The sequence below is a fragment of the Ambystoma mexicanum genome, chromosome 4p, assembly GCF_040938575.1.
Source record: "Ambystoma mexicanum isolate Mex_15411 chromosome 4p, UKY_AmexF1_1, whole genome shotgun sequence".
NCBI classification, from domain to species: Eukaryota; Metazoa; Chordata; class Amphibia; order Caudata; family Ambystomatidae; genus Ambystoma; species Ambystoma mexicanum.
The window spans coordinates 903147671-903173316 of NC_090927.1; the positions used below are offsets into that span (position 1 = coordinate 903147671).

A 25646-nucleotide genomic window follows, 5' to 3' on the forward strand; every position below is an offset into this window, starting at 1 on the left:
GCGATGAGGCAAGGGAGGGGAACAGAGGGAAGACTGAGACAATGTTCTTACTAGGCCAGGTGAAATTGAAATCCCAAAAAGTGCAGCAGGAGGGGGGGGGGGGAGAAGTGTAAGGGCGAGGAAGTGCATTACATAGGATAAACAGTAATAAATAAAGACAATAAATAAGTGCGGGCAGCTGGTGGCAGGTGCAAAGGTAAGTGCAGACATCGGGTGTCACGTGCTGGTACAGGGCTGTAGGGATACAGAAACAACCCTAGAGTGCAAGGGTTGCCAGGGGGGCAGTGCAGGTGTGTAACTAGCGGGGAGGGGACCGAGCGCAGAGGGTAGCAAGCTGACAGTGCAGTTTCAGGCAGGAGTTCAGAAGGGGAGAGGAGGAGAGAAAGTTGAAGCAAAGAGGAAGGTCTTGAGATGCTTCTGGAGTTGGTTCGCCTCAATTTTCAGAGAGGCAGGGAGGCTGTTCCAGAGGGAGGCCCCAGTCGAAGAAGGTGATATACCACCAACTTGTTGGAGGTGGATGAGCAAAGAGCTCGAGAAGGAAGATGTTTAGGAAGAGAGTTGAAGGTATTGAGGCCCAAGGCCCCAGAAGGCCTTGTGGACAATGCAGAGGGTTTTGAACTTAATCCTTGCAGCCACTGGGAGCCAGTGCAGAGATTTCAGTCCTGGAGAGATACGATCCCTGGGCTTGAGGCCAAGGACAAGTCTCACATTCCTGTTTTGGATGAGTTGCAGAGGGCGGAGAGTAGAGGCAGGCAGAATTAAGCCAAAAACACATAGAACGGTGCAATCTGGTTGCTCAATTTGGTTTAAGAGCAGTGGAGATCAGTGTAAGGTACAGATCACAGAAATCATTGTCCACCACTCTAGTGTATAAAGGTGTATGTACGTGTGTATATTATGCTTTCGTGCTAGCGCAAGGCATAGTTAAAGTGAAGACGAAGTCTCTATGGTGTTCAAGAAAATGACCTCTCGTTTCGAATGCTTGCATGCTAAAAGTCTGAAAATATTCCACAGTAATATTTCCAGCCTGCACATTCAACATTTCAGAATTGCACATGAACGGGTTCATACAGGTGTTTTTGTTTTTACTTTGATAGTGGTTTTAACAGCTTTTTTGGTTTTCAGAAAGGGGGGAAAAATGTCAGCCTAAATATATCAAAATTGTGCACTGAATTTTTGGTATGGAAATGGACTGCCAATTTAAGACAAAACGTTTAAATTGTATCTATATCACTCATGCTCAGAATGAATAAGCATATTTCATATCAACTATACAGAGTGAGTTTTACGGTTCATATATTACAATTAACATGTAAGAACTCTCATCAAAGGCAAGTTACAGCTGACTGTGTTTTAAGGTGATGCAATAAATGTACACTTTTCACACGAACCGTAGCAAGAGGAGTAGGAGTTTCACAGTTTGTACATGAAGCAGTTTACATTGGAAAACGGATGTCTGGGCTGATTTTTACATACAGGCCACTTGTAAAACAACCTGGATGTACAAAACGTGCTCACATGCTTATATGATGCGCACTACTACCACACTCTTACGACAAGTGCTCCTACGACAAGCACGCCTACAACACACTCCTATGATGCATAATCCTGCAAGACAACCTACTACACATGGGTGCGTTCATAACCTGTTTCGATCACATGCACGCTCTTGCAATGCACACGGGCCGCGCATATTGAGAGTTAGTGTTCTTATAGACCATGTTAATCTCAAATGTACATGTAGGGATTTAATATAAAATGTACTCCCATTCTACTCATACATTGTAGGTCTCCTATACTATGAAGGCTTACATGTGTTTTTAATATGTATAAGAGGCGTATATGACCACTCCAATTCGTACTTGTTTAACTTATAGCTCCTGAAAATTAAGTAAGCCTTGACTTTACTGTCGGTTTTCAAAAGATGTAAATTGGAGCTGGTATGAAAATGCACATTTATTGCCTCTCCTGAAAACTAACATCAAAATCGGCACTGATATGAGTTGGGAGATGTTAATTGTGTAATGTACAAACTGTAAAGCTCATATGCTCTGTGTACAGTTTGTATGAAAAGTATACATTTATTCCATCCCCCTTTAAAACTGACATCAAAGTCAACAGACTTCCATGTGAGTGTTGTAGGTGCGCGTGTTCTAGCAGCGTGTCTTGGGAGCACATGCCGTAGGAGTGTCCGTGTGTGAGCGGGCTTAAGAGCATGCGCCGTATGAGCATGTGTTGTACCGCCTATCTGCACTAACAAATGTCTAATGTTGGTTGTCCGTATTCGATCTAAGTTCACCCATTTTATTGTCCCCAGTGACTGTTCATTTACTCCCCCTCCAAAACCTGGTCAGAATGTCGCTGTTTTGTCAATCTGATGTTTTATCTATTGTATGTTATTTTGTGATCAAAAGGGCATTGTTCCTCCCTGTATGTAAGAAACAAACCTGCTGTGTTGTAGGCGTGTGTGAGAAATCAGAGTTGACTTTGATGTGTTTTCGTAAACTGCGTAATGCACAAATTCTGAGCTCCGACTCCTCTTGCTGGTGTTTCTGTGAAAAGGGTACATTTATTGCTTCACCTTAAATCGAAAATTTGTAAGCTGCAACTTATCTTAGATGTGAATCTTTAGATGTTGTGTAATGTACGAACTGTAAAACTCATTCTGTGTACAGTTTCTATGAAAGATGTGCATTAATTCTGTGCATGTGTCCTATAAGATACATTGCAAACATATCACAAAAGTGGATGTCAATTTTTTTTTTCTCAGTGCACAAATTCCAGGTGAAATCTATAGGCCCCAGCAAAAATTGCGAAAATTGAATTGACAATTTTTAGATATTGGGGCCGAAAAAATCTTTTCCTATTGGTAAACCCCCTGGCCCCCATGTTAAAAGCTGAAACGTGATTAATGTAAAGATTTTTTTTTAAAACTATGAAGCAGTTGACGTACAGTTATGAACGTTTGCATGCACAGGAGGCTGCCTTGAAGTATTACTGTGGAATTATTTTCAGATTTATTTTCACGCATGTGTTCCAAAGTTATTGAGAAGTCATTTTATGAAATGCCAGAGACCTCGTCTTAACCCTTGCGCAAAGGCAAAATATATCTTAAAAGCAATTGCCAAGGAACACCTAAATATATACATTCAGGCCGGTGTCCCTACTGAACAAACAGCAAACTTGAAACGCAACACAGGTAACCATAGTACTAATTGGCTCCAATTATATCATTGAGTGATTGCAGCACCCTTTTCAAAAATGTCTAACACTTTTATTAAATACCAACACTGACTAAAACCACAATTAGTGTATTTTAGCCAGTTTCTTATGGGTGTTTTTAAGAGTAATACGAAATCACGTATAGGATTGGACAGGAGAAGGACAACAAGATAGATTGGGCTTAAAATCCAGGTAAGCTTGCACTTGTGTTGCGATCTGGGTGTGTGACCACCTATCTGGGGAGTCAGAGGGACCCCTACAGAGGATTTCTACTTTCAGGTTTCACCAGCAAGATTTCTGTCCCCCCTAAGCTGCGAGTAAAGAGTATGCAAGAGAGTTCTAGGTCCCCTCAGGGGAAGACACTTGACTGTAGTTCAGTCAAGACTCTGGGTGGGCGGAGGGTGGTTGAGGTGATCTGAACTACTTAAACTGGAAGGTTCTAGTGCATTAGATCCAGTGTTTGCTGGTCAGAGGTGAGTTTTGGGGGCAGGAATGGGTCAAGCTGGCAGTGATTCTTCTCTCTGCTCTAGGATTCGGTCATGGAAAACGTCTTTAGCTGGTCTGAGAATCCATATGAAAGACCTCTCTTCACTGGGGGATGGTGGGGCCCATGTTGTAGCAAGCTAAATCAGCCTGAGGAGTAAGGGCAGCAGCTGAATGATTAGCGAGTGTCCCATGATTTTGCAGCCAATGAAGGGGGAAACACGGTTGTGCTTTTTCCACAGTCCTGGTGTACAGACTTTGAATCCGGGATTCAGGAGGGTACCACGAAAGATGCCGGATAGTGAACAAGTTGTGCCCACTAATTTGAGGGGGAGAAACGTGGAAGCTTTCCTCACCAGAGAAGGTTGTTTGGCAATGGTGGTTGGAATGGTGTCTCGGCTTTCTTCTGTGATTCTCATGTGTTCAGTGGTCTACTGTCCAATGGATCCAAAACATCCCCTCAACACAATAGATGGCGTCTCCCACCCACCTATTGATAGACCTACACTGTTAAAACCGATTGGTTACTCAGTCCTGAGGAACAGCCGAGATGCATCCATGACACCATTTGGGATGTGCGTTAGTGTCCAGGGCACCTTCCAGAGTTCAAACCAGTTCATATCACATCACAGTGGTACCTTTTTGTATGGATCTGCTCAGAACCTGCAGAGAGGCTTGACCATAAATGGCCAGTCTGGCTTCTGAACAGAAGAAAAATGTCCAGCAAAGCCAGTGTTTCAGAACAGGGTGTAAACTCTGAGTTTAGCTATTTTGGACACTGTGGTGGCAGTATAAGTTGTATTAAAATTCAGTTACCCCCCCCCCCCCCCCCCCCCCCCCACCGTCCTAAGGCCTGTCAGGAACACACTCTACAATGATAGACAATTACAGGAAATGGTATGGGGGACAGGGTCCCCCTGCACTAACAACCATAGGACTGTAGTCCTACACAAACTTAAACAAGGGAGATGCCCCATCCCCTTGCAGCCTTGTGGCGTGACTGTGCGTATTCCAAGCACAGTTGCAGTGGCAAAAGCATGCCACTTGGCAGGGAAAATCTAATAGTCTGGAGAGAAAATCGGTCAGAAAATATGCAGGTTGTCGCAAAGAATTAAGACATAAAAGCCTTTGTGCTTTGTGTGCGCTTTTAGCATTCGGGTCCAAGTTGTTAAAGTCCATTGCTGTTGATGTAGTTGCAGGTTCCGTTGTCTACAAAGCTTCCGCACTGGCATCCCAGTTGAAGTGTATTCATTTATTTTTCATGTGCACGTAAACCTTGTCAAGCAGTGGACCCTCCCGGTGCAGTATTTTTAAAATGTTCTTTTGCGCCATGTTGCCAACAAAGGAGGATTGTTAATGTTAAAGGTATTTATATAGTGCACCATCACCAACGGAGTTGGTCTTCAGGCGCACCTGTAAAGAAAAAAGTGGGGGGTGGGTTAGTGGGTGAAGAGGGCATCGGAAAGTGAGAGGTGGTGTACTATTGGCAGCTTCAGTTCGGTTTTCACTGTGCGCTGAGCTTTGGTGTGCATATAGGATCGAAGCGGGTCCCCATGTGCTGTTGCAATCTATCTGTTGATTGATTGTTGCGGTGTGAAGTCCGTGCGGTTTGCTGTGAGAGTGGTTGTGTGGGTTTTTGTGTGAATTAAGTATACAAAAATCTGAGGTTTTGCTTAGTGGGTTGTATGTCACATAAACTAAACTACAGGGATTATGAATCGGGTTGTCATACTGGGTTGGTATATTCCTTCTCTTGGTTTACTGATTGTCTAGTTTCTGTGGTGATACCGTGGCTTGTTCCAGCAGATTAAATTGGTTCGGTGAGCATTGTCCCCTAGTTCGATAGTGGCGTTATATTATCCCTAACTAGCTCCTTGCTGTCTATTTACTGTCAGTGGTTACCTTGGGTGGTATAATCTTCTTTTCCCTTTCCTGTCTGTCTAGTTTCAGGGTTGGGGCTGGCCTCAATCTACGTTTGACCTTAGCACACCCAATGGGGCGCGCATAATCCCTGTTTAGGTAGTGGAGTTACATTATCAATCCACGCTCCTTCCCATCTATTACCGTTGGTGGTCCATTGTTGCCTGTGCCTTCGAGGGATGCCAGGTGCTATTGCTGAGTCCTACCCTGCTCTCCAGATTTGATCTGGGGTGTTTTATGGAGTGATTTGATGTGTTTTTTTTTTTAAATTGATAAGTGGATATGTTACAGGTCCGTATGTCCTTATTTTATAAGGGTTGATGATTTTGGGAGTCAGGCTAGGTTCTTCACTCGGCCTACTTCCTCTGTGTGTATGTCCGTATCGGCATTCTTTCTGGTTATGGGGTGAAGAGCCATGATTTGAGGAGTTTCCTGAATTCTAGGTGATCTCGTGTTCTGTATGTTCTTTGTTAGTGCGTTCCGGTTTTTGAGGTGAGAAAAAGAGGATCCTCGTTTTCTCTTGTATGATTTTGGGTTCCAAGCGGATGTTGCTGCTGGATCAGAGTGGCCTTGCAGTGTGCTGTACGTTACGTTTTCTTCTGAGGAACTCTGCACTTTGGTCGTGGATTGCTCTGTGGGTTATGCACATTGATTTGAACTTGATCCACTGTTTGATGGGTAGCCAGTGTAGCATTTTCAGGGCTGGTTTGATGGGTTCTTTTCTAGCTAGTTTAAGGAACATTTGGTGTGCGTTGAGTTTATTTGGGAGCCGTTCAGGCAAGCCTTGATATAGGCTGTTGACGTGGTCTAGTCTGGACATGATGAGGGCGATGATGATAGTAGTTTTGTTGGTGAATGAGAGGAATGGTAGGTTCCTTTTAACCGATCGCAGGAGAAGGAAAGATTTCTTGATAAGGGCGTTTACTTGTGGCTCTACAGTGAGTTTGTTGTCCAGTTTGGTTGTCCATGGGATGTAGAGGTTGTCCTCGGTTTTTTGTGATGATCATTATTTCTGTTTTGCCTGGGCTGAGTTTAAGTTCATCCAGTTGTATATTTCACGAAGGCAGTTCTGTAGTGTTGCGTTGTCTGCTTGTGAGTCTTGTATTTTGTAGATTATTTGTGTCAACGTACTTGTAACGGGTGAGGCCATGTCTTTCGATTTTAATTAGTTGTGACAGGTAGATGTTGAATAGTAGTGACGAGAAGGATGATCCTTGTGGGACTCCGCATGATGATTCTCGTGGGCTTGATTTGTGGGGTTTCATTCATATTGTTTCTGTTCTGTTTGTTGGGAAGGATCTGACCCAAAGTAAGGCGTTGTTAGCGATTCTGAATTCTTCGTCTCATGAGTTTGTCGTGGTTAACTGTGTCGAATGCTGCAGAGAGGTCTAAAAGTATCGGAGCGGTGCTGTTGTTGGAGCCTGTGTTTGCCTTTAGATCATCCCAGATTGAAATAAGTGCCTTTTCTGTTCCTCATCGGTCTGAAGCCTACTTGTGCCTGGTTTAATAGGTGATGTTCGTCTATAAAATATTGGGTTGTTCTATATATGTATGTTTCCAGGAGTTTAGCTGGGTAGGGGATGTTGGAGATGGGTCTGTAGTTGGAGAGTCCTCTACAAGATATGGCATTAATAACACACCTGTACACAAGTGTTTCTAGGCGCCACAAGACAAGGAGTGGGAAACGGAGAGGAAAACGATAGACTTTACGTCATTCAGATCGCGCAGGGAAGGGGAGAAGTGCATGCAGAATAGTACTGCGAGCATCCAGATAGCATTTAAACAAAAGGCATCCAGATTTCGATAGAACATACCGACATGTAACATGGTGCAAGTGCTTAGGGTTTGGTGAGACCCAGTCTTGTGCGAGATCCTCCTCGCCATTAAGAGATGATGATATTCGCATGTCCTTTACTTTGTAGCATGATATTCTTGCCTTTTGTAGGGGCCATACATTCCCAAATCCTTTTGTTCCATTTATTAATCTCGTGCGAGAAAACCCCTGCTACTGTGTGAAGGCCTGAGTGGTTGCTTGGAACAAGTTGTATATGTTTGGGATGTTATGAGTGGGTTTCAGTCATTCTCCATTCTAGGGCCATTCATTGCGTGCATCCCTTAGCCTATGCTTCCTAGTAGGGTTGAGAGCTTTTAAGAGGCATCTCCAGTTTTAATTTGCTTATAGGCTTGACCCTTTTCTAACATTGTTTTCTGTTTCTGTGAAAGCTTATGATTGCTGCCTGCCTTGTAATTTGAAGTGGTTAAAAGTCAATCCACTCGTACAGCTCAGTTTGCTGCTTCTAGTAACCATGATTAGCTGCCAGCATTCCTCCTAAATGCAGAAGCGAAGGTTCCTGGCAGCCATTTCTTGCAGACGAGAAGAGCAGTTGAGGTTCTCTAGCCTTTGACTTGTATCTGCAGAGATTAGCCTGCGGGCTTCCCTGTAGACCCTTTTGCTAGGCTTTGATTGCTTCCCTGAAGATTTCCGAGAGCAGATGTGCCACATAAGGAAACCTCATCTCCTCCTATAGGCTGTACAGTTTGCCGCCTGTTCCCATGCATTGAAAGGGCGCAACAGTATTCCTGACCTTCATTCCATCTTTTTGTTTGTGGCTCATTGCCTTAAACATCTGTTGCGTTTGGTCTCTGCTGATGTGTTTAGAAGTATTGACTGTGCTCTCATTTGTTGGCAAGATACTTGTTTTAAGGAGTGATCTTTCCAGCTGTGACAGGGTGGAGGACCAAAGGAACACCCAAGAAAATGTTTTCTTGTTGACCGCTTTTAGCTCGTGCAAGAAGGCATTGGATGAAGGTTTATCGGCGAAGGGTATGTTCACAACAGAATTGCTGCTCTGGCTCTGCTATACATGGTGCCCAAGGTAAGAGATGAACACTGCAATGAGCGTGCCTCTGGTGCCCTTACCCAATCCTTGGCACAGCCATGGTTTCAGGCCCTTTTCTCTGAGCCTGCAAGTGGTCATTTTCAGAAGGTCTGGGGATACCTTGAACTCCTACAGGAACTAGTATGTGTCCAGGTAATTGAGAAGGCCAGCAAATGGTGCTCAAAGTGTTCATTTGTGTTCCTGAATGTTCGGGAGGCGATTCCCTGTTGTGCGGACCCACGGTTGATTGGGACTTCAAGTTAACGGCGACGAGGGGGCCCAGCTGAGCAATGCCACTTCTGCAGAACTACGAAGGTCAGTCGACCGCTTTTAAGTGGCTACTCTTGCACTTCAAAACGAGTGGACAGGACAGTATATTGGTTTGTCACCTGGAGTGTGTTTTCGGAAATTGCAGGGTCGGATCCATGGCCGCCCTCCCTGTTATTCTTCTGCGTTTTCATTGCATTTCCATAGGTGGAGGGGAGGGGGAGAAACATGGGTAGATTAACACACCCAAGGAAGGTCGTACCAGCAACCGTTGATGTAGGAAATGTTTTGCTCCAAGTCCAATAAATCTGGTAAACATTAACTGAAGTCAAAAAACGTAGTGATGCCCAATAAGAACAGACAAGCGTCGTTCTTCAGCACTTTACTTTTTTTATTTATTTTTTTTTAAATCCAAACTGAGATCTAACGACCTGCACTTTAACTCAGCTTGGTTGTACAGGCCACTATCTTTGGAGGTGTAATGTCCCATGGTGATACCCTGGCCAGAGGAGCCGGGTGGAATTCACTAGCACAAGGAGTACAAGCTCGGGGGTCTCTAGCTAATGCCTTGGTACCCTCTTATTCCCGGGATAAACCCATTAATGGTTTGTGTCAGTTTGCTGTGGGCAGGATATGCATTAAAACTACAGAGCAAGTCTCCGGCCTACACATCAACCACTGACTGACTGATAACTAACTGCATCAGGGGCAAGTGTTGGTGGGGACCACTGGGGTCATGAGAAAATCTGAGCTTCAAGGGGCTGTGTGCCCTCTCCCCCGGGGTTGGCTAATGGTCATCATGCACAGTGTGCTACATTGGCATGGAACACGTTCCCTCCTATTCAAGGAGTGTCACAGATGAGCCCCCACTTATTTTTAAAGCTCTCTCCCCGCTCCACTAGCAGCAGCCTCAGGCACATTGAAATGACTTATGTTGTCTGATGCAGCTGATAGATCTTTGCATGCAGTCTCTCACGCTTTCTGTGGAATCGAGGGGTTTATGGGGGTCACTGAAACTGCGAGAGCACCCTCTGGCCCATTGCGTACAACTAAACCTATGATTAAGAGGCAGGGGGGCGACCTGAATGCTCAAAACATACATCATGAGGGTCACTCTCAGGGACTGTTGGTTCTACCTCTGGAAAGAAAATGATTGAGGTAAGGTTGTAAAATGATGCCTTTTGGCCATCTAAGTCAAAGGATAGTGATTTATTTATTGGGTATTTATAATGCGTCTATACAACAAATGGTGGTTCATGGTGCCTCAAGACGAAACAAAGGGCGCAGGCAACAGGGATGCAGAATAACAAAAATGTTCCACTTGGCCTTGTCATTCAGATCTTGCAAGTGCAGTAACAAGAAGTGTGAAGAAGGGGCTGGAGCAGGCTCAAAAGTGATGTACCCCCTGTCAGGCTTGTGCAGGGGGGGGGGTAGGAGCCCAGTAGGGCAAGTGCAGGTTAAAGTGGGCGTGGGGGGTGTCAAGGGAAGAACAAGTGTTTGGGTAGATTAAGTTTGGAGGGCCTTACTTAAGGAGATCTGGCTTAAGCCTGAGAGGGGCATGGAGGCCATTCCAGAGTGAGACTCCTGCGGGAGAGGGAGATCTACCTACCACTCTCTGCTTGGAAAAGCATCTGATCTGCACAGAGTTGGAGCTAGCAGTCTGAAGGGCTCTAGAAGGGAGGTATTTGGGGAGAGAGTGGAGGTAGCAGGGCCACGGGCCACAGAAAGCCTTGTGGATGATGCAGAGGATCTTGAACTTGATCCTTGCATCAACTGGGAGCCAGTGGAGAGATTTTAGGGTTGGAGAAATGTAGTCCCTGGACTTGATGCCAAGGAGAAGTCTCGCAGTCCTCTTCTGGATTAGTTGAAGGGGACGAAAGGTGGATTTAAGTAGATTTGAGGAAGAGGTTGTTGCATTAGTCAGTCTAGATAGGACCGGAGCTCTGGAGAAATGGAGAATGCCTCCGAGGGGTGCAGCTGAAAGTGGACCTTCTTGGCAAGGTCCGCTATGTGAGCAGAGAAGGGGAGAGGCGTTGAAGATGCACCATGGTGCTTTGCCTCACAAGAGGGTGATGGGAGGGGGCCCAAGAAGGATAGCCAGAGAGTAGGAGGGAAGGAGGGAGCAGGGGTCACAGTGCAAAGGATCTCATTCTTTCTGGCATTAAGGCAGTGGTCATTACCGGCATACCATGCCTGAAAACCATCAGTCGTGAATGAGAGGGGAGGAAGTGGAGGGAAGCTTGAAGGAGAGCTGCATGTCGTCTGCATAACGCTGGAAGTGAGGAGAGAAGGAGGCGATCAAATGAGATAGAGAGGCAAGGTAGATGATAAGGACAGCCCTCCAGAGGGGCAATTGTCCAATAAGGCCTCCATGCAGTGATCCTGCCACTATTTTATGTGTGTTCCAGTGATGCCATTATCCCTTTGGCTCAGAGGTGGCCAAATTTGTTTTGAAGCCTTCCTTCACCACCTGGGCATGAACAACCAATGTGCATTGGTTCTTCTGGTAACCATGCCATGGAATGGGCTCCCAGGGAAGTTATGGGGGTCTGCTAGGAGATGGGATGTTGAAAGTAATGCAGAAGGCTGGATGCAGTGTTTATCATTTCTATCGCATGTCAATTGTGTACTGTGTTCCATTTAGTGTACTCTGTTTCTTGTTACCTCTTTGTGGCGAGAGATTTTCAGTGTTCTGACACTTGAAAAAGTAAACTTCCCAAGCCGATGGAGTAAAATATTTTACTGACATTTTTTGACTTTTTCTATTATCCTACTAGAATATGTCAAAAGTTAAAGCATATGAGAATTACACCGTTCAAGTTGTGCCAAAAGTAACTAACTTTATTATTTTATGTTCACTTGCTACCTTGCTTGAGTTTTCACTCCCCGGCGCCCTCTCAATAAGAAAAGATAGATTTACTTAACACTTTTAATTTCTTTCAGGTATACTGCCAACTGTTTGGCCTTGGTTACATGTATGAGTGATGGTCATAAGAAGACTTTCCTCAAGAAGTTACTGAACCCAGAGGAGCTGATAAATTTCAGGCTCAAGTAAGTATCACAAGTTATTGGGTTAAAGCAAGGGTGCTTGTTTGCGTTTGTAAAACGTTTGCCTGCTCATCTCTTTCTAGGACACTGGAAGAGTTGCAGACGCAGAATGTGGAGAAAGCTCTTGTTTTGGCCAATCCTGACAAGTTGGTCTGGCACAGGGAGAAAAGTGTGCAGTACACACAAGGCCAGATTGTCTCGGGAGATCTGTCCGATAAGGTAGTGGCTGTGTGTGGAGTTCTGCTTCCAAAGCGGGCAATGCCCAAAGATCAGGTATGGTAAACCAAATGAAACTGACAATTCAGTGCCTTCTTGTCTGTGTTTCTGTGGTGTCCCTGTGCTTCAAGGAAGACATTAAAAGATCTATATATTTTTTTTCCTCAATGCTTGCTTTGTAAAAAAAATTCTCTCCTCCAGATTTGAATACCTGGTAGCATTTTAAAAAGCAGTTTTTTCATTTTTAAATGAATGGTTTTTACAGGAAAATCATGGCCATCACACATTAAAGCCCATTAAAATAACTTTGGTGGTATATAAATGCTTAACGAGGTACAATCACTGTACCACCCAATGTGATTTCCTAGAACCCCCAGTGTGTATTCTGGCCGTCTGCAATCTGTCTGTAAGCATTTTGCGGCTCCCCTCTCTTCTAATCAAAATGTGGTTTATTCCTCCTCTTAGTTTGTGGAAGAATGTTTGTTTTGTCGACGTAGGTTATTTGTTTTACTTGCCATTGTTCAGTCTGTCTTGACATTTGTCTCCAGGATATTTCTCACTCTAGTTGAGGATGTCCTTATATTATGCCATAGAATCTTTCTTGGAACTGGTCTTGTAGCCATGTCACCTGTCCATTTCTCTAATCTCCTCTGAATTCCTTCTCCAGTAGTATATTGCATCTTGGCTCCCATGTCTGGGTTTTCTGAATTTAATGAAAGTGATTGCTGGGAAAGCTTTACATATATTCTGCTTTTGCAGCTTCATTCTTTGGGATTCCCCAGCCTATTTGACTGAACGTGAGATTTTACCTCTGTAGTGAAATGCTTTTTCCACTGTACTTGATGTTGGGAAGGTTGTATTCTTTTAGCAACTTTCCCTCTGTATTCTATTTTGGAGCCCTAAAGGTTTTGCTTTTGTTTTTACACCATGTCCTGACTTTTATACAGTGAAGTGAAGTCTTCACTCCACTGGCCTTTTGCTCTTTGTTTTGGGGAAACTGACTAGTCTTTTAGACTGTCTGTACTGGGAAATTGTTTCTCTTAGTCTTAACTTAGTTGACAGTTTGGGTAACCTTTTATCATTGCACAATGCATCTTCCAATGCAGTTTCCTTTGTATGACCCTAGAATACACTCTAATGTTATCTTAGATGTGTTACAAACAAACTTGTGGCAGCAGTTTACATTTTCTTCCTTTATCTGTATTTTTCTTTGGCCTTGTCGCTTTTGGCTACAAAGTGTTCCAACATGGCTGCACCACCAGTTTTATTTATTTTTTGTTCCTTCTTTTTTTTGTTTGTTTGTTCCTTGGCCACCTTGTCTTTTTGCCTTCTTTGTGCCTTGCCAGGTCAGGAAAAAAATACTTTTATGGTCCTGAATTGCCCTGGAAAAGAGTGCTTTTTGCGGGCTTGTCTGCCTTCTGAGATGGCTCCCAAAAAATGGGCTGAGACTGTCTGGTCCCAATCCACATACTTGCGCCTGAATTTATAGTGTACATGCATGAGTCAGACCCACAGTGGTCCCTGATTGGACCACTGCTGGTTTGCATGTGTGGGGCAGAGTTTAGCTGTTGGCGGGCGAGTCTGATTACTCGCCTGACTTGGGGATATGCCCTGCAGCCATTCCAGCAGCTCTGAGGAGGAGCCAAGTATCCTGAATAGCCATGCAGAAGGAAAATCTGTGGAAGCTTCCCAATACAGGGAGACTGCAAAAAAGGTTATGCTGCAGTCCCTGACACAAAATAAGGGGTTCACCTAGAAACCAGAGTTTACAGGCCCCTTGCATTGATCTTCACGGGAAATTAGTTTTAGCTCTTCACTTAGTGTTTTTAGTTTTTACTTTGTAATAGGGATTTGTTGACCCTACAGTACTGGCCAATAAAGTAATTATTGCCACAATACTGTGAGACAATTATCCCATACAACATTTTTAACATTCTGTTTGAGTAAGGGCTCAAACTGGTAATTCCTGTCTTGGAATACGATCATGCATGAAAAAATTGGCACTGAAGTTGAATGGGGGGGAAGAATAATTAGAATATATTTCCCTTTGCTTAATCTAGCCTCTATTAGATGAGCGGCACACCAGCACTGGCTAGGGCTAGGGATAGTAGGCGTGGTCCTTTTGTACTCAAGTGCTGACTCCAGTCCTTGCTGGGTCATCTCCCATTGGTCACTGACAGTTGCATATTCTGTGCTTCTCCAGAAACCTAGACATCCAAGCATAGCTGGTTAGGGCAGGATTCCATTTTTGGTGTTTTCTTTCCTAGCTGGACATCATTGGTTTTTAGCTTAATGTATTGTCCTAGCTGGGCTTAGTCCCAAGCCTTGATTGAGTGTTGCTCTTTTATGTTCTCTCCCTAAAGAGACCTCATGATTTCTAGGGCAGGAGTACCATAAAGGTCCTCCATGTCCCAGTAAGGGTACGCTTGTGTGGTGGCCTTCTCTCGCCTGTGCGAAGTGGTTCCACTGGCTCTAACCCAGTTTACCTGGCAGTCAATTATGGACAAACCTCCCCGACCCCCTTCCTTTCAGAGAGGAGGCTGAAAGATCTGAGAAATAACACGACTAGCCCATGTCCTTTGTGTATGAGAGGAGGTGACCATTGCTGAGAGACTTTCTTTTTGCAGGTTGGGGCCTTGTGCCCAAATGTTCACCAAAGTTCCACACAGTTTGAGACTGGGAACACATTTGTGGACATGAGCCACATTAGGTAGCCAAATGCAGTAAATGCAGTAAGGCTAAAACAAAACACACTAAACAATAGCAAAAAAGTGACTGCTGCCCACCAGCTTGTCCCTTAGGCACACATAAAGGAACCAAAAATCCTGAGTGTTAGTCTAGGGCAAAACAAAAAGTGTACCCCAGTGCACTGCATTGTAAGATGCATTGTACAATGATAGTTACCAAAAGTGATTGTGCAACAAGACTAAAGGAAACCAGGTTTCCCAGTACTGACAGCCTGCAGAACATGTTAAGTTTCCCCATGACAAATGAGCAAAACCCAGTGTAGTGAAGATGGAGGCTTCACTGCACTGCAAGACGAGCAAGTCGGATTAAACCATCAAGGCAAACCTTTTGGTTCATCAAAATTGAGTGAAAAGTGCTGTAAAGAGAAATCTATCTTAACTGTTTTCTTAGGAATGTTTGTCAGAACTCTGGCAAAGGAAAGTGTGTTAATCCTTTTTTTAGGAGTGCTCTATATCCTGCACTGGAGATGGTTCAACATTAATGGGTGAATTTGTAGTTTATATTAATTCTGAATGCAATAAGCCTAGATGTCTACTTGGATGTCCAATTTGTGCCAGTGGTAATGTTTAGTTGCTGGGGGCCTACTTTTACATGGCTAAAAATAGCTTCCCTTTTCAAAATGAACTGTACTGTTAAGTTGGCCTTCAGTGCTTTTGTGTAGTGTATAAGCAGTTTAATGATATGGCGTTCAATTCAACAACTGTGTAACAATACTTGACTTCGACCATTTCATAACCTTCCTTAACTTTGTGTTTCTGGATTTCTACAGGACCTTATTAGCCGTCTTGTCCTAGTGGAGTCTACCTGTAAAAATCTGCAAAGCCTTGCAATGGCAATCTCATTTCAGAAGGCGGTTCTATTGGAAGGTCCAATTGGATGTGGGAAGACTGCTCTAGTGGAGTATATATCTGCTGTCACTGGACGTACCAACTCTCCAGATATTCTAAAAGTTCAACTGGGAGATCAGACAGACAGCAAGGTAAATCAAATGCTTTAGGTGCAATTGTGGTTGGGCAGCGGGAGGAGGAATTTAAATTTGTACCAGAGCATGTGTGCCAGTATATGAAGGTGCAAACCACGCCCTCTTATGATTTTGCTCGGGTACTGAACATTTATCAGCCACAAGCATGAGCCCTCTACTGAAGTTTTTTCTTTGGGAAAGTGTATACTTGGGAGGGCCTGCAAACACATATTTGCCCACTATGCCTTACCAGAGGAAAGCTATCAATTTTTACAATTAACTTACAACCCTAACCAGCAACCAGAATTGAATCTTTAAAGCTTTTTGGACACACTGTTGGTTGGAATGCTGCCTAGAATTGCTGTAACATGGCAATGTTTGAAATCAGGCTGATTGTATAGAATGGTTTAATTCAGGCACATGTCCAGGGGAGGAGTGGCACTGATTCACAATTGGGCAGAAGGGTCTCATGGCACCTATTTGACTCACTGTAGGAGATGTTTCAGAATCTCTCAAGTCAGGGTGTTTGGAGATTGATCAGGTAGTTTGTGCAGTGTCCAACAAGTCTGAGCAATATGCACTCAGTGGTTATGTAGCAAAGAAGTCTGGCTTCACTCTTGAGGTGAGGGGGAAATGGGTGCACCTTGTGTCAAGATACAGTTAGGCATACCCAAGTGCACAGCAAATTACACTATTTAGATGTGTGTTTTTGTCCTGCAGTACAAATTATGTACTTATGGTATAGCATTCTTGATTGCATTGCCCAATCCATCTTGCTGTGCTGGTTATAGTGATATGACGGTCCTCCTGTCCTGGTGCAAAGAGGTATGAAAAACTAGCTTGTTTTCTATACTGTCCTTGTCTGCACATTTGGCACAATACTGCACATGGTACATCTATATGTAATCCCCTTTCAGCCCTTGACTCTGGTTTTGGAAGGAAGCTGGGGGTTGAATGGATTGCTTTGCATGGAATTTGCATATGTATTTTGGGGAGAAATGCTGGTGTTATGAGCACCACCATGTCTTTTTTGACACAAGGCTAGTTTACAGACCAAGCTTGCAGCTCTTACCTTGAAAATCCACCTTGTAGGTTAGCTATTTGGGGAACATTTATGGATGGGTTTAAACAGTTGAATGTTCAACATGTGCAGACTGTGTTTAGATCTAGCAGGAGTGGGCTCAACAACTAGTGGGTAAATACGTTTTACTACTTCCATGACTTTTTGCACCACTGGATTTTTTCACCATGCATCTTCCTGCTGGGAATTTGTGAAGCGGCAAAAGCCACCAAGTGCACCTTTGGTGAGTTGCACATCAACCCCAGATCTAAAACCTATTGTAAATGTGTAACTATATCCTTGGTGCTAGCTTATATTGGGCTAATAGATTTGTTTGCATACCAAGTTACAAACTGTTTTTACTAGCTACCATACCATGTATATGTGTTTGGTTGTTTTCTCCATAAGGAGGTTCAAACATCTAGAGGGTTGCTTTGAATGACCAAACTCTGACTTTGAGACCCTGGCTGCCAAGTTCATATTTTGTGGATTTGAGTGTTGTGGTGTTGTGTGAGAAGGTGGTCTGTTGGTTGAATTTTTTATTGGCGGTTCTCCTGTTGTCTGTGATAGATTGATGTAACGCACTGGTCATGTCCATGTTGGTGTGATCAAGATTAGTCTGTTTGTATAACTGCTTATGTACCACCTGGTCTAACAGTCCTGTTGGGGAGGAGATGGAGGGCAGTTGGTCATAGGGAAGAAGGCGGCGAGCACTTGTAAATGTCTCTCCATGTTAATGCATTGTCCAGTCACCCTTGTTCTGGGTACCTGGATGCAAAGCTTTGGCATTTTGTGTTTGCACTTGAGACAGACCAGCCTGTATCTGGGCTTCCCCGTTTCTTGAAATGTGTTTTGAATGGCACTGTGTTCAATGCTCACTCGTGTTACTACTGGACGAGTCTACTGTGGTTGTCCAGTTACCCATTGTGCACACCCAGGGTCTCCCTGAACATGTTTTCTTGCAAGCAAAGTGCTTTGGCTTATACACAAGTGGAATTTATAATGTGCCTCCTTTGATGGCTACTGAGTGCGCCCTCCCTCCACCCTGTCAAACTTTGTAGCGTGTCATGACTGCATAGTTTTGATGACTTCATTTGTAATGCTATTAGATCCTCGACACTCCTGTGGCTTGTGACCACCTTCCTTTAAACCACTGTTTAAGTTGCTGTATGTGTAGCCGTGCATATGGTATGAAGGAGGTGCACAAAACCATCCTACCTAGCTGTTACATTGGTTTTTGGACCTTGCATTTGATGCTTGTCTGATGAAGGGGGAATCACTTGCTTGGAAACTTTGAACCCTTTCGTTGAACGGTTAGACAATTGCAAATGGTGGTAATGTATGCTCTGTAAGGAGGCAGGAGAGAGAGGCTGACACTGGTGACATTTCTCACAAATGTTTGAGATGTTCGATCTTCCTTTCCGGCCCCAAACAAAAGGAACAACTCTCAGAATATCTGTCAAATAGTTACCGTCCTGTAGCCAAACCTCTCTCTAACCCTTATACTCTCCAATTAAGGATATCTAAGAACACAAGCTATCACACAAGGGGAATGACTGACTTCTTGTGGATACTGAGAGTTCTTCTTGACAACTATCCAAAAAGTTCTTGAGCCTGAGGAATTCACTCCCTTCCCTTGATGTCTGTCTCTTATTCCACGAAAGTTCACACCAAGTAAATAGATCCTGAACCAGCAGAATGACTCCCTTCTCCGGGAATGGGTGTGGACTTGCACGTCCTTTCATTGGGCCATGGGGAATCGTCCTTTCACCGGGCCAGACGGCATAGCTCTCTTCCTCTGGTGCCTTCCGGTTCCTCTGGTATATTAGTCATTCAACAGAGTTTGCCATTTCTTCCAAGTTTAGGCAAACATCTGCTCTCTCATTTGTATTTGTCTTTCCAGACCCTTACCACACTTGCTTCGTTGGGTCCCATACCCTTCTATTACGTTCAGTGGGCTTCAGCTCACCACTGAATTTAGGAAGTTGTTCTCCTTGACACAGTTCTTTGTTAAAGTTCTAAACCCTTCTCTGGTGGTCAGTAGTTTTGGATTCGTCACCGATGCAAGGAGGCTTTCCTCAGATGTTTGGCATTTGTATAGCTCTCTATATATCATTGGTATGACCTCAAAGCGCTGGTAGGTTGAAGGCCCTTGGGGACCGTAGACCAGGTCAGAGAGAGTAGGGTGCTTGGGTGCACCAGTTGTGTGTGCAGCTGATGTGATTACTTAGTGGAAGCTGCATCCTAGCACTAGGTGTGATCTTTTGAATGTGAGCAGTCAGGCGGGTGAACACAGACTGGGTTCTGGCTGCGTTGGTCCTGTTGGATGGTTGTGTGCAGCTAGGCGGGTTTGTCATGGGGTATAGCAGTGTTTTTTTTTATTGGAGTGATAAGGTGTTCATGGGGTAATGTTCATATGTGAGCAGCTAGGCCAAATTGATCGAGGGGTATAGTTGCACTCTGATTGGTGGTGTAGAGAATAGAGTAGGCATAGTGATCTGGGAGGAGAGTGTTGGCGTGGAGTTATGATCTAAGGAGATCGATATTCTGCATTTCAGGTATGCTGTTGCATCTTAGCGAATTGATGAGCGTGTTCAAGGATGACATTATTCGGGATCTCATTGAACATTACTCGTAGGGTTGCTAGGTTCCGTTTCTTCGGGAGGACGTGGTTGGTATTACAGAAAGAGACACGTTTTTAGAGCTTTGTGGAATGTCCTACTCTTTGGTGTGTCGAATATAAGGTGGAAGCGAGTTCCACAGTTGGGGCTCAGGTTGAGAAGGCGGATCCGCCGATCCTGAGTTAGAGGATGTAATCACTAGGAGGGCAGTACTTGATCTTAGGATGCGGGAAAGGAAGGTATGGTTTAACCTTATCCTGTAGGTATATTGGGTCAGTTTTGTGTACTGCACAGTGAGTGATGCATAGGGCCTTGAAGATTGTCCTTCGTCCGACTGGGAGCCAGTGAAGAGTTTGGAGAGTGGGTGAGATGTAGTCTGTTGGGCCTAGTGCAAGGACCAGTTTTGCAGCAGCGTTTTGGGCTCTTTGTAGTTTGTTGAGCTGGTATGCCGGGGCTCCTAGGTATAGGGAGTTTGCATAGTCCAATCTCGACATCACAATAGTCTTAACTGCAGCAAGTCTAGGGTAGGAGAGGTAGGGAAAAATTTGTCTGAGAAGTTTGAGGTGGTAGTGACAGGATTTTGACATGTTGTTGATCTGACTGGAAAGGCTCGGGCCTGAGTCTATAGTGCAGTCTAGGTTTTTCACTGAGGGGGGTGGAGGTGGGCTGAGGAATGGGGGCCATGAGAGCGGATGTGGTAGAAGGGCAGTATTGCCAATCACTCAGGATTTCTTTTTTCGCAGGGTTCAAAAGGAGGTGGTTTGTCATCTATCAATATCACAGAGACCGGTTTCAAGGTCAGGCACGGGGCCGGTGCCTGACTTGGGAGTTCTTAGGATAATTTGTGTATCGTCAGCGTAGTTGAAACAGGAGATGTTGTGCATGCGTTTAGGCAGGTCACTTCCCTTAACGTTTGGGTCCTCGACCCTTCTCTTACAAGTAGTGGTTTCATGCCTGCCACCATGATGGTCGGTTACTTACCTGAACTTTGTCCAGGTCATCGACCCTTCCCTGTTGGTCAGTCGTTTTATTGATACGCCAGTGGGATGAGGCAGAATAGCTTTGTTACCTGGTGGGCCTTTCTGGGTCCCCTGGGCACTGTGCTGTGGTTACCAAGGGATTGAGGGCAGTTGGCCTTAACATGCTAACTTGCGTCGCTGCATCCCACACCACCCTTTACCTTGATTTGGTTATATGTGCATCGCTGTGGCTTCCAGGGACAGCGATCCTTCAGCTTGCTTTTGTGGGCTCTTAGGGCTGCCTTGTGCTGCCGGGTGGCAATTCCACCACCTACTTTCCTCCGCTCGCCTTCCCTTTGGCTGGTTGCTGAGGCCCATGCCTGGAGTCCTGCCTGGAAGCTTAGGCTCAGTGCATCCTCCTTGCACCATTGTCTTCCAGGCACTCCTCATGCAGGTTGTCTCAGTAGCGATAACACTTGCATGCACATGTTCTAGGCAGAGAGCTATTGAGTGAAGGAGTCTTGTGAGCATTGAGTAAGGGCTGTTGTGGTTACTGCTACCCTGGTGGTTGTTCCTATCCCCAGGAGGGAAGTCTCTCCCCATGAGGTCCTCCCGCATTAAACCACCCCTAGGGGGAATATTGGGTAGATGCCTACCTCCATGACTCCATGGAAAGAATCTCTCCCCTGGGGAAATGTGACACTAACCGAACGAGCTTGTCTTTTGGGATGGCACAAGACAGTCCCTTGTATTTAGAAGTGCTTGCATGGCACAGAGAGGCAGGGTTCCTTGTTAAATACCACTTTTTTTTAGTATGGGTAGACCTACGCCCTTCTGGTGTAAATGTATGGCCACCACAGCTTGCACTTTTGTGAATACATGTGCGGTGCCTGTTATCCCAAGTGTCTTGGGATAACCGGCACCAACACGATACGTATAGATGCGCTTGCCTCTGTCAACTATGGTGGCATGTCTCCCGTTGCAGACGGTGGGCTATAACTGTGTGTCTGTATTAACCCCTGTTCAGATGTTCCTAGTATCAAACATCCTCTGTGTTAACGCATTCCAGGCTTCTATTTACTCACTCCACTCATGCATTGCTTTTTTGCAGTGCCCTATGCCACACTACAGTCTCTGCCAATGACCAATGTTTTAGGTCTACCCACCAGGCCTCTATCCTGGGGTCCTCGGTCGCCTTCCAGGCCATCGCTATCCTATGTTTTGCCAGGATAAAGTCTTTTATTTTTAAGAGTGAGCAGTCTGTTTCCCCTCCTCTCGGGAACAGACCCAACGGGCAGAATTCCTGGGGCCATGCTTCATCTGGACACCCCCCACCCCACGCTTTCTACCTTCGGACAATAACCTGCCAAAATCTAGTCCTTACCGGGCATGTCCAAAACCTGCATCGTGTCTGCGCTCTCCAGGGTGCGTCTGGGACAGGCCTGTTCGCCATTTTGATACATTCATGACATCATGTGTGGGGTTAGGAGCACCCTATGTGTCATGTATAGGCATTCCTAGAAACTTTGTATACAGCAATACTCTCTGCCACTCGTTGCCTGTAAAGGCCTTCCCCCCCCCAAATCCTGCTCCCACTTCTTCTGCACCGCCAATTTGCCTGAGGCCAACTCTTCTAGTAACCGGTTGTATATTCTAGAGACCGTGTTACCACCCCCTCTGATGCATCGTACATTGTGTCTAGTGTAACGTTGGGCTCCTCCCCTTATGCCTAGCCATCTCTTGACCATCTTACTGATCATGCCCAGGTGCATCAGGAATTGTCCTTCATGTAGCCCGTATTCACCCGAACGTGTCAAATTGCAAAATCCCTTTTGTCTGCAAAGAGGTCACCAACCATAGCAATTCCCTTGCTTTACCAGTGATTCCTGATCTGTGTCACTCTGCCTTGCTGTGACCCTATGATCCCCACTAATGGAATGTGCCTGGAGTATGGGTCCGTGGTCCCCAATAGTTTCCAGGCTCTTTTCCACAGGTCCTTACCAAGTGTCAGTAGCCCAGAGGTTCTTGGTAGCCTCATGTCCTCCACCCATGGCACCTCTCAAGAAGTATCGTTTCAGCATTGGTTGCAGCTGCTCAGTGTCTAGTGTGGTGTCATCCCCCAAGCCAGTTTGCCACAAACTGCAGCTGCCCGGTCAGGTAGTAAAATCCAAGTTGTGTACTCTCCTCCCCCTGCTGCCATAATCCCTCTAGTGTGCCGAGGGCGATGCTGCTCCTGCCTGCCCCCAACAGAAATTCCATGGTCAACCCATCTAGTCGCCTGAGGAAATGGTTAGGTATATTAAAGGGTATGTTGGTGACATGGTATAGCAGACACGGGCGCGCCACCATTTTCTAACAACATTGCCCTTCCTGGCACCCCAAGAGGTAGTCTCTTCCAGAATCTTGAGTTCTATACCCTCGTGAAGGCCTTCTGCATGTTACCTGTATGTGTAGATGTGCCATACACCTAGGTATCTGAAGGTGTTCTCTGTCCACCGTAGTCCCAGATCTGGTAATTGTTCCTTGGCCAGACCCCTCAGTCCCCCCTATGGAAACAGGCTGGACTTTTCCTTGTTCACTTTAATGACTGGTCTACAATGTCTAATAAATGTGGCAGGTTATCCTCTGGGTGGTTGACGTACAGTAGCATGTCTGCATATAGGGACACCTGATGTGCCCCCCCCCATTTTATTTAAATGGGTTCATGTTTACAACTTTTCAGTGCGCTGTCATTTTGACAGCGATCCTTAACTTAGGTTACATAACTCTGTTAGAAATAACGTAAAGTGAGGCAAGTCCGTGCCCTCCCCGTGACCACATTACTGCACCACAATTATTTTTAAAAAACTGCTTCTAGCTCCCTCCGTATTCCATGGCATCATTACCAAACATAGCCCCTTCTTTGAACACATCCTCCATTAGGTAGCCTCTTCCCTAGCAGAGAGCATGCCCCGCACTGGGCCCCAAATATCTACAGGGCAGGAGCCCAAAGGTGTCGGTCTGCAGTGCTCCTGCTCCATGTTGCAACACCAGGCCAAGTCTCGCAATCACTTTGACAGCGTTGGCGCCACAGGGCTCAACCCAAACATTAAAATACAACTTTTTGCCAAGACCATGACACTAATTTCCTCCCACTCTTCGAGATGCCCTGTACCAGCTCGAACATGCTGCTCTGAACAGTCAGTGTAACCTTGTAGTCAACCAAGCCCTCTGTCATCTCTACCACCTGCGTCCAGAAGGTGACCAAGTGCGGGCAATAACACAGTAAATTAATGAAATCGGCATTGTCTTTACAGCACCAGAGGCATCTGCCATTGCTCTCACTGTCAAACTTTGCCTGGAAAGCTGGAGTTAGGTACACTCTATGCATGATTTTAAGTTTAATCCGTTTAAAGCGAGAGTTAATCGCCACATTTCTTGGATTGCTCGTACATGAATTTCCACTCGGTATCCCCCACCACCTTGCCAATATTCCTTTCCCATTCTGCCCTGCATGCCAATTCTTCGCCAGGCGTAAACCCTTGGGCGTGGCAAATATTGTTGCCACTTTTTGTTAAATAAAGAGCAAAATCAGAATAAAACTTCCCAAAATGACGTATAGGTTATCACTGACACAATTCTCCACATGAATACATTTCACAGGGTATTTGCAAAAAAATACAACTTCAAAAGTAAACAAATGGGTAATGTTACACCACATAAAACATACCCAAAAGTGGCAAATACAAAATGCATACATTTACATAAATATCAGTACGCAACACCCAACACACAGGCCTAAAACTAAATCAATAAATGGCCCTGTTGTGTTGTACTTGCATGTTTCGGTCCCCATAGTTCATTGACGGGACCTTCTTTAGGAATTAGAAAATCCACAAACTGTTGATTGTCGGATGCGCACCCAAACACTTAAGAGGAGAAAAAGGAAAACACCAGATCACCAATCTGGATGAGTAGATACCACCCACACCAGTTTAATTCACAGATTGTATCTGACTCAGAAAAACAGTCTACAAGGTGCCAATTGATGAACCGACAAACCCCCAATGTTTGACTTCTCCAGCATGGGGTCTGGCATGGATTCACATGCTCATGAATATTCCCCGTCGTCAGGCTGGGAATCCTCGGTAAAGAAAAAACCAGTATCCGTTTCGTTTCTGATCTGTCTTTCGTAGTAATAACCAATCACTGGTCTCTGCGTCATACTGACCACAGCCAATGACTGCCCTCTACCTAAGCACCGCCTCTGGCAGCCATCTTCAGATTTTTACCGCACGTTCATGTGTTGGGATCCTCGTGCTATTGCTCTCGAGCGTTAGTGCTATTTTTTTCACATTTTTTCTCAAAAACTTCGTTTTTTTCGGTCAGAAGAGCCTCAAGCTCCGACTCTCCATCCGATCAACGGGGACCCGTTTCGGATTCGTCTGCGCCCCTCAAGGGTGAAGATTTCGTCGAGCTACGCTTTTGGAAGACTCCAGAAGTTTCTCAGGCCCGGTCATGGCCCAGGAGAAGGGAAGCTCGACGCCCGGAAAGCTGTTCAGGGTCTGCCCTGGATGCCAGCTGCAGAACGTCTTCAAGGAGGACGAACACTCTCTTTGTCTTTACTGCCTACATGAGGACAAGACGCACGTGGAGAAGGACTGTGCGTTCTGCGGCAACATGTCGGAGCGGACCATGAAGGACCGCCATCAACGTCTCGCCAACTGGCTAGAAGGGAAGAGCCCGTCCGGCGAGAAGAAGAGGAAGAAATCCGAGCGGTCTTCTAAGACCTTTGAGGACGCCCCGGGGGTCCAACATAAGGCCAAGCACCGCGAGTCCGCTGGCACCGGGAGCGCCGAACGGTCGGGCTCTACGGGCGCCAAGCAGGGCGCACCCTCCCCGGCACCATCAACCACGAGCCAACGCTCTGGGTCGGGTAAGAGGAAGGCCGAGCACCCGGCGAAGCTCCTGGAGAGGCCCCGGTCGAGCTCGAAGGCGGAGGGGGAGCGAGGCAGTGCCCCCCCCCTCAAGGATAAGGCTGTGAGCGCCCCTAAGGTGGTGAAGGCCTTAATCCATCCGGCCAAGCCCTCTATCGAAAATCTGTCGCGGCGGCCCAGGCTCAGCCTGTGGAGGCTACACCAGTGTTGGCGACCTCGGGGCTCAGAGTCTCCCTGCCACCTCGGAGGGAGTCCTCTTTTGTGCCCATCGATGGGACCCCCGTGAAATCCCCCGTGGGGAAGAAAAAGGGGGGGCAGGGCGTCGTCGTAGATTCGGCCTCAACCT

General features: G+C 45.6%; 1 protein-coding gene across 3 annotated transcripts in view; it reads left to right on the forward strand.

The window, feature by feature from the left end:
- The window catches only part of MDN1 (midasin AAA ATPase 1), a 2688524-nt gene that overhangs the window by 55956 nt on the left and 2606922 nt on the right, over positions 1–25646 (forward strand). For all 3 annotated transcript variants that reach the window (XM_069606482.1, XM_069606484.1, XM_069606483.1), the window contains exons 4-6: positions 11715–11822; positions 11903–12092; positions 15553–15762. In XM_069606482.1, the coding sequence (XP_069462583.1) occupies positions 11715–11822; positions 11903–12092; positions 15553–15762 (508 nt within the window). The remainder of the gene's footprint in view (positions 1–11714; positions 11823–11902; positions 12093–15552; positions 15763–25646) is intronic.